Source organism: Trachymyrmex septentrionalis, unplaced genomic scaffold (assembly GCF_001594115.1).
Source record: "Trachymyrmex septentrionalis isolate Tsep2-gDNA-1 unplaced genomic scaffold, Tsep1.0 scaffold53, whole genome shotgun sequence".
In the NCBI taxonomy this organism is placed as follows: Eukaryota; Metazoa; Arthropoda; class Insecta; order Hymenoptera; family Formicidae; genus Trachymyrmex; species Trachymyrmex septentrionalis.
Window position 1 is genome coordinate 120,228 of NW_017305705.1, and position 8,346 is coordinate 128,573.

General features: G+C 30.2%; 3 protein-coding genes across 7 annotated transcripts in view; 2 read left to right on the plus strand and 1 right to left on the minus strand.

The window, feature by feature from the left end:
* LOC108751938 (ras-related protein Ral-a) overlaps positions 1-2,509 on the minus strand; it is a 4,568-nt gene extending 2,059 nt beyond the window's left edge. For 2 of the 4 annotated variants that reach the window (XM_018492434.1, XM_018492431.1), the window contains exons 1-4: positions 2,400-2,509; positions 928-1,047; positions 322-530; positions 7-181 (exon numbers count right to left, since the gene is read on the minus strand). In XM_018492434.1, the coding sequence (XP_018347936.1) occupies positions 7-181; positions 322-530; positions 928-1,032 (489 nt within the window). In that variant the 5' untranslated portion in view covers positions 1,033-1,047; positions 2,400-2,509. The other 2 variants (XM_018492433.1, XM_018492432.1) reach the window with 2 other exon arrangements.
* Positions 2,510-3,374: 865 nt separating this feature from the next.
* On the plus strand, positions 3,375-4,630 carry LOC108751948 (cytochrome c oxidase assembly factor 4 homolog, mitochondrial). 2 transcript variants are annotated; one of them, XM_018492449.1, is made up of 3 exons: positions 3,375-3,681; positions 3,793-3,926; positions 4,522-4,630. In XM_018492449.1, exons 2-3 carry the CDS (start codon positions 3,825-3,827, stop codon positions 4,618-4,620), a joined length of 201 nt encoding a protein of 66 aa, XP_018347951.1. In that variant the 5' UTR covers positions 3,375-3,681; positions 3,793-3,824; the 3' UTR covers positions 4,621-4,630. The 2 variants fall into 2 exon arrangements, with proteins under 2 accessions (XP_018347951.1, XP_018347950.1); XM_018492448.1 differs by having other exon boundaries at positions 3,375-3,677.
* Positions 4,631-4,633: 3 nt separating this feature from the next.
* Positions 4,634-5,079, plus strand: LOC108751947 (peptidyl-tRNA hydrolase 2, mitochondrial). Its single transcript, XM_018492446.1, has one exon. The coding sequence runs from the start codon at positions 4,652-4,654 to the stop codon at positions 5,063-5,065; it is 414 nt and encodes a 137-aa protein (XP_018347948.1). The 5' UTR covers positions 4,634-4,651; the 3' UTR covers positions 5,066-5,079.
* Positions 5,080-8,346: the final 3,267 nt, after the last annotated feature.

Here is an 8,346-nt window from a genome sequence, read left to right on the forward strand (position 1 = left end):
TTTTACCTTGTCTACATTTTCTTTTGTTTTAGCACTTGTTTCCACATAAGGAACACCCCATTGTTGAGATCTTGCTTGAGCTTCGGCTAAACTAACCTTTCTTTTTTCTTGTAAATCACTTTTATTTCCCACTAATAAAAATGGAATGTTCTCATCATTTTTTACCCTGAGAATTTGTTCTCTATAGAAAAGAAAACAGATTTTTTTCTATTCATGTGGAATAATCAAATAATACATTTATAACCAGTTAATTGCCATATATTAAAATTTTCTCCAATAACATTTTAAAACTAGTGATTAATTTTATCAAATTTTACTGACCTAAATTCCTGTGTAGCTTGAAAGCTATCATCTTCTGTTATCGAAAATACACAGAGAAACCCTTCCCCACTACGAAAGTAATTGTCACGAATTGCTGCATAATCTTCTTGTCCTGCAGTATCTAGGATATCTATTTGTACCTCTTCTCCATCTAATACAACTTTCTTTCTGTAGGAATCTGCTTTTGTAGGTTCATAATCTTCAACAAACTGATTTTAATATTATGATTAAAATTATTAGAAATATTTCTAATGTAATAATACTTAAAAATTAAATGCTTAAAGCATGATAACGTTTATCATTAGTAGACATCGGATTTTTATACAGATATTTTTTGCAGACATGTTCAAATTTGCACAAAATGAAAATGTGCACAATATATATAAATAAATACGCATTTTTTAAATGCTTTTTTAATAAGAAAAATTTATATTTTGACGTTACTTTCCAAACTGCTTTCTAAATAAACATGAAGTTGCATAAGAATCCGAATCATTAAATACTTGAAATGGTAAAAATCACATGTTTCTTTGTTAAGTTAATAATAATAAACGGTCATTCTTTATATTTAAAATATATTTAAATTATTTTGTTTTTTTATTTTACCTCATCATACATGAATTGTAACGTCAGAGCAGACTTTCCAACACCTCCACTTCCAACCATTATGACCTTATGCATTGCTTGGGTAGCTCCTGGCTTCTTCGACATTTTTGAGATAATTACCTTCAATTAAAATAAAGTGGTCACTAAATATATTTGTCATATCTTAAAAATGTGTACAGTAACAGAACTTTGCACTTGCAATATTCAAACTTTATAAACATAAATATACTTGTGACATTTATTCATATTTATTTATTATTAATTGTATTATTTTTTTACAGAAATCTGTATTTCCCGTTACATGACTGATAACTGTAACAAAACTGTAATTGTACAATTGTGTGTATATATATCTTCTGCACTTCTTCAAAATAGGGGTTTCTTTCTGATGATTATCTTAATTAAAGCAGAGCAGAAGAAACAATGGCAGGATGTGAGAATTACGTTGTCAGTGTGAGAAATCTAAGACTAAGTACAGTTTTATGCATGTATGTGTTCTCTCATATGTTTTATACATCATACAAATACTACTATAACATATTGTTTATATTTAAAACAGATAATTTAATAGGATATGAATAAAGGCAAAAAACTTCTAATATTTGTATTTTGCCTTTAATTATAAGTTTATTTTAGTATTTGTATATTTCTATATTGAATTACGTTCTATACTTCAGTAATATTTTTCAATAAATATAAACATTCTATATGTATAGATAATAATCAAGATATTAACACTACAATATAAGTAAAAAATATAAAAGTTGCTTTTAGTATTATAGCAAGTAATATCACGCAGAAAGAGAAAGGAAAAAATATAATATTCTGAAGACGCTACTGTCAAAGAAAAAGCAAAAGTAACTGAATTAAACAGAGAAAAGAAGAACAGGAAACTTACTTAATCAAAATAAATTGTACGCCCACCACTCAACACATGTTCCTATTCAAGATTCACCGCTATTTTCGCCCACGTGAAAGAATCAAACGAGAAATACCTAAAAGACACGTGGAGAAAACAAAAGAAACTCGATACTTCATAAAAGGCGTATATATCCTCGTATTATGACTGTGCTTTAATTTACTCCAGTTCCCTTTCTTTTCGTTATCTCATTCGCGCGAAGGTTCCCGATATACGGACGAACATATATTATAAATAATTGCGATGAGACACGTAAGAATCACAGCAATGAATCGCCACGCCTGAATCGTCGCGTTTATCGAGCGACACTGGCCGGAGCCCGGAGCAAGACAAGCCAGAGCCGCCGGAGGTTGTCGCGGAGTGTAATATGAGTAATCGAGAAAGGCGGTGCCGCGCTATCCTCGGAGAATAGCGCGGATGCCGCAAAAGCCGCACGTCGCTGCGTCGTAGCCATCGGGAATCATAGGACGTTTCGCGCGGAGATGAGGCTACACCCGGGCCGTTCGAACGAACGCGCGATGACGAAACCGTTTTGTCTTCCTTCGATAAATACCTCTGAAAATCACGCAAATCGGGAGTGGCTGGCCGTTCCGTGATCTCTTGTAGCCGTCACACGCGTTGGTTCTTACTTTCACGCAATCGAATAGTTCTGACGGTCAAGCGCCGGCGGCGTCTCGATCGCCGTATCGTCGCATCTATTCGCGTGAATTTAGCCGATATGTCGATCAAATTTCATGGTTAAAAATATATGTTTAATTGAAACATTATATATAAATGTCTGTTACTTTTTAATTTCAAAACTTTATATATAATATACACAACAAATGTTGACACGAAAATCTTATTTATTTATATCGACTATTAATTGCGCAAACATAATTAATTATGCATGCAGATATTAAGTGTATAATGAATTTACGAAATATAAACATTTTTGTAAAGAAATTATTAATTGTCAGTTAAATTCATACAAATCTAAAAGTTCAAATAAATTGCAATTAACTTAATTAATTCAATTAATTCAATAAGTGGCATTATTTAGAGAAAAAATTTTTAACTACAATCCGTTGATGACCCTAATTCACTCTTATTTTCTATATTAAATAAAAAAATTAATAATTTAATCTACGTTAACAAAATTACATAACAAAGATCAATGATTAAATTAATCGAAGTTGATCGAAGTTTACAGTCCTAATGTATGGCGCAACATGGCACTTTTTTCGAATAAAAATTCATCCTTCCCACGTCATGAATAATACAAATTTCACGTGTATCAGAAGAGATACGTGCCTTTAATCCTGTCTAAATATTCGCGCGTTATGACGCAACTGGACGCAACGTTAATTTCTCATCGAATAATATTGGCTGAAAAAACAATCAGGGATGTTTTCGTAATTCAGCATATCAATTTTCGATGAATAATAATAATAAATAATTAAAATAAATAATAATAAGTGTCTCAAATAATTAACAGATGTGCGAATATTTAGAATAAATCGATTTTCCAATATGCGCATAACTTCACGTCGTCATTGAAGTTGGAAATCACGCACGTTACTCATGTAATTGTGACTTTTTAATTATCTATTATCAGTATGTCTTGTTAATTTGATATGGAAATGAAACAAAACTCTGTTATTTGCTTGAGAAATTTTACAGTCGTGATAACGAATGTTGGTATTTAAAATGGAGGAATGATTGTTCTCAATTTTCCATATCCACTAATCCAGATTAGTTTACTCGGGTTTGTTCGGTATTGCTCTCAAATCTGTTCGAATCTGCAGACCCGGCAGACGGATAAAAATAACTCGGATACCGACGAAATAATGTAGGTAACACGGAGTAATCATAACCTCTATAATATTCTGTTTGTGTGTGTGTTTTGTTGAAATTATTAAAAACAATGTTTTATTAATGAGAATTGTTTCAACGGTATAATTCAGATTTCTTTTCATCTAAATGTTGCTATATCATAATGATTGCATCGTCGAATACTGGTTCTGAAAAAGAAATTGAAGATCCCGTTGAGCGGATGTTAAAGAAAACCGGTTGCATAGAATTACATTATCAAATTCAAGTATGTTTATTTATAACTGGCTAATGCTCGTTTTTACAATGTAGATTAATTTTAATCTTAGTTCAACTTATTCTTCTTTTAATTCTTAGAACTAGTAAAAGATGAAGAATTAATTGAGAACCAAGATTAAAATTATTCTACATTAATAGAAACGGATATACGGGTTGGCCATATTCGACGGAAAGATGTGGCAACTCACTGTAACTCGCCATGCAGGCTCAAGGCGATCATTTAAGAGATATCATATTCAACAAATAATGTACACAAATCTCCTTGAACCATATTAAATGGCTTTTACAATGAAAAGCAAAAAATGTGTTTTTTTTCCCATGATTAACAAAAATACATCTTTCCGTCGAATATGGCCCTTTCCGTCGAATATGGCCAACCCTATATAAGTTTTAATTAAAGTTTAACTGCTTATAGTTTCAGTTCTAGAAGAACAATATAAAACTATGAGTTAACTTTAGCTTTAACTTTAAGTGTATAAATTAATTCTATTGATTGATTGTTGCAAAATAAATATTTTGATTACGTTAATAATGTTCTTATTTTATTTAATAACTGATTTGATAAATAAGGATAATATTTCCAGGAATGTATAGCGGAACATCAAGACTGGAGAAAGTGTCAAAATGAAGTAAAAAAATTTAAGGAATGCATGGATAAATACACAAAGCAGCAAGAACATTAATAGTGCTTTGATTGAAAAAAATTATAAAAAAATGAGGTCAATAAGTAAATATATAAAATCTTTCCTACCTCCTGTTTGGAATGGAGAGAACTGTAAGATGGTAATAGTGGTTCGATCAGATTTACCTATGGGAAAAGGTAAAACTGCTGCTCACTGTGCTCACGCTGCTTTAGCATGCTGGCGCCAAACCCTCAATAACGAAAAGAAGCGATTAATGTTTGAATTCTGGTTACGATGTGGACAGCCTAAAATTGTTGTTAAAATACCAAACGAGAAAGAGCTATTGATCTTAGCAGATAAAGCTGAACGCGCTGATTTAATTACTGCCATAATAAAAGATGCTGGTATAACTCAGCTGAAGCCTGGTACAATTACGGTTCTTGGTATAGGTCCTGGTTCTAATGAAACTATCGATAGTCTTACATTAGGATTAAAATTGTTATAATTTATATGTTGTATCAAAACATAATTTAATATTATAAATTTATATAATTTCAAAGAAATATTTTATTCAAATTTTTTAATATCAAAATACATAATTTACAATCTAGGATAAATAATAATTTCATGATGCTGTTAAAAGAATAACATTATACGTGTGTGAAGAGTTAATAATTTTTGAAATTTTAAGAAAAACATTTTTCTAAATAAATAATAAAATAAAAATTTCAAAATTAAATAACTATACTTTTAAGATATGTAACTATAATAAGGTTCCTTAAGTTCTATATGGTACTGTATAGTATACATAATATAGATATATATGTAAAAAGAAAAAAGAACTATAATATATATAATAAAGAAATAATTTCTAACTGTAATATAAATTGTATTTCTTAATCAAATGTTGCTTTTGTTATTGAAGAGGTCCATATCAATCCATCAATTGCAAATATACAAAAAAGTCAAATCAGGTATATAAAACAATTATTATTATCAAGTTGTACAATACATTATTTAATCTGACAAAAAGATTAATTAAATAAAGTATCTTTTCTGTTTTTTGTTGGGCTGTAATGAGACATGTAACAATTTCATTATACTAAAATATTTGCTATAATACTACCTCCTCCATATATCTACAAAAAGCATCTCAAAACACATATTTGAAGACACACAACTTTTGGAAATAAATTGTATATACATATATATACATATTAGACACACTGGCATTCATAGAAGCATAATTTGTATAACATGTCTAAATGTGCTCTTCAAAAAAGTAAACTTAACATATAATTTGAACATAGATAATACTATAAAAAAATAAAAAATAGCTTGTATTAGATTGCTTTCATTGTAGTGGATATTAAAAATGTAAATATATCATAAAGATTTTACCGATCCCATAAAATATACATATACGGATCATTAAAATATTCTCAAGAGATTATACAGGGTGAGGCAAAAGTCCCGCTACCATTTTGATTGCGCGCCATCTTGGTTATGTGACGTATAGCTCAGTTTAGCTTTAACCGTTGTGTTGTGTAGACGTCCAAATTTTATAATGGATAAATATACGCCACAAGAACGAGCAGAAATAGTGACAATATTTATTGAAAATAATCGTTCCATTATTGCCACTCAGCGGAAATTGCGTCAGAAATATCGTAATCGTCCAGTGCCTCACAAAACCACAATTTATCGTTTACATGCGAATTTTCGACAGTACGGTACGACAGCAGACAGACCTCGTTCTGGAAGACAACGGACGTCTCGAAACGCTGAAAATGTGGCTGTGGTGCGCGATAGTGTTGAAGAGTCTCCAGAAACATCAATTCGGCGACGTGGTTCCCAGTTACACATTTCTGCACGCAGTTTAAGGCGAATTTTGAAAACTGATTTGAAAATGTTCCCGTATAAAATTCAATTAGTCCAAACATTACTACCGAGAGATCATGATCAACGAGTTGAGTACAGTAATGCAATCCTAAGGCTGTCTGGTGAAATTGAAGATTTTTCGTCTAAATTGATAATGAGCGATGAAGCCCATTTTCTTCTTAGTGGCCATGTCAATAAACAGAACAGTCGGTTTTGGGGAACACAGAATCCTCAATTAATTCATGAAACATCATTGCATCCACTAAAAACAACTGTATGGTGTGGTATTCATGCTGGAAACATAATCGGTCCCTATTTTTTTGAAAATGACCAAGGTGTTGCAGTTACTGTTACTGCTGAACGATACCAAGACATGATTCGACATTTTCTTGTGCCTGAAATGGAAGAGCAAGGACTACAGGACATGTGGTTTCAACAAGATGGGGCCACAGCACACACAGCCCGTTCAACAATTCAATTATTGAATGACGTTTTTCCACGAAGACTAATTTCGCGAAATGGCGATTTAGCATGGCCAGCCAGATCTCCGGATTTAACAGCACCAGACTTTTTCTTATGGGGTTTTTTAAAATCAAAAGTTTATGTGAATAAGCCCCAAACGATTCAACATCTTAAAGACAATATTCGTCACGCAATTGAAGAAATTCAGCCTGAGATGTTGCACGATGTCATGAAAAATGTCTTAAAAAGAGCCGAAAGTTGCATAGCGAATCGCGGTCACCATTTAGCCGATATTCTTTTCTAATCATAACGCAAAAAAAATGTAAAGACCAAATAAACATTGTATGAAAACCAAACTGACTTATCTTTTCTTTGAACAAAGTTATAGGCAATCAAAATGGTAGCGGGACTTTTGCCCCACCCTGTACATACCAATCATATTATCTAAGTTCTTACAAGATTGAGCAATAATAGTACGACAGGAAAATGCGTGCTTACAGCGTAAACTCGCATATCAGATCATATTTCAATTTTCTGTATAAAGTATTTATACTTATTCAACAATGTCCAACTAACATGTAAACTTACTTGAATAAAATCGGAAGAATGTTATATAAGTGCTCTTTCATTTTCCATGTTTGTGTATGTGATCATTATTTGTTATTGCGTATTTAATAACAAAACTGAATTAATGATGATAGTTTAAATTACATACTTTGAAAGATCAAATCTTTTTATAAAATTTAGAACAAGATATGAAAATGTTCTCATATAAAACATATCAAAAATAGTTTTTTTAAATTATAGCTTCTTTATCCAATTTATAAATCATTTTTTCTTAGCCATTAAGAAGTTCATTAATTAATGGATTCTTTTAATTTCTAATACTTTTTAACAAACTTTCAAATTTTTTACTAAAATTCGATTAAAATTAACCGAAAGTTTTGATTGTTTTTTTTTTTAAATCGCTAATTATTCAAAAGCTATTGGCATCCTAATATAAAAAATGATAAAAAAATTTATAGTTAAAATATGTCAGATAATTTTGGAACATTATGTAATTCTTGGTAAATCTACTATTAATATATATAAATCAGTATGACTTTTATATATACAATTATCGCATACACAATTTTTGAACCATTCAACTAGAATCAAATTATATGTTACGAAAGTTATATAAATATTTCATTTCTATCATTCTTATTCAAGTGCACATTGTAATATTCTTAGTATAAAGTAGACATGGAATAATTAACAAGATGTAATGAAATTAAACAATAGCATAAAAAATGTATACTTTGTTAAAAGATTTTTTACATATACAATATAATGGTTTTTTATAAAATCAAAATGATAAAAATAAACAAAAATTAACACTATAAATTCAAGATATATGAATATGATATATGTAAGTAAAATATAGTTAAAAAATAAATATTA

Bases quoted from the DNA above. Each gene is read 5' to 3' on its own strand.
- LOC108751948 (XM_018492449.1), top strand. From the start codon at position 3,825: ATGATTGCATCGTCGAATACTGGTTCTGAAAAAGAAATTGAAGATCCC. The intron at 3,927-4,521 runs GTATGTTTATTT...TAATATTTCCAG, and splicing joins AATTACATTATCAAATTCAA to GAATGTATAGCGGAACATCA.
- LOC108751947 (XM_018492446.1), top strand. From the start codon at position 4,652: ATGAGGTCAATAAGTAAATATATAAAATCTTTCCTACCTCCTGTTTGG.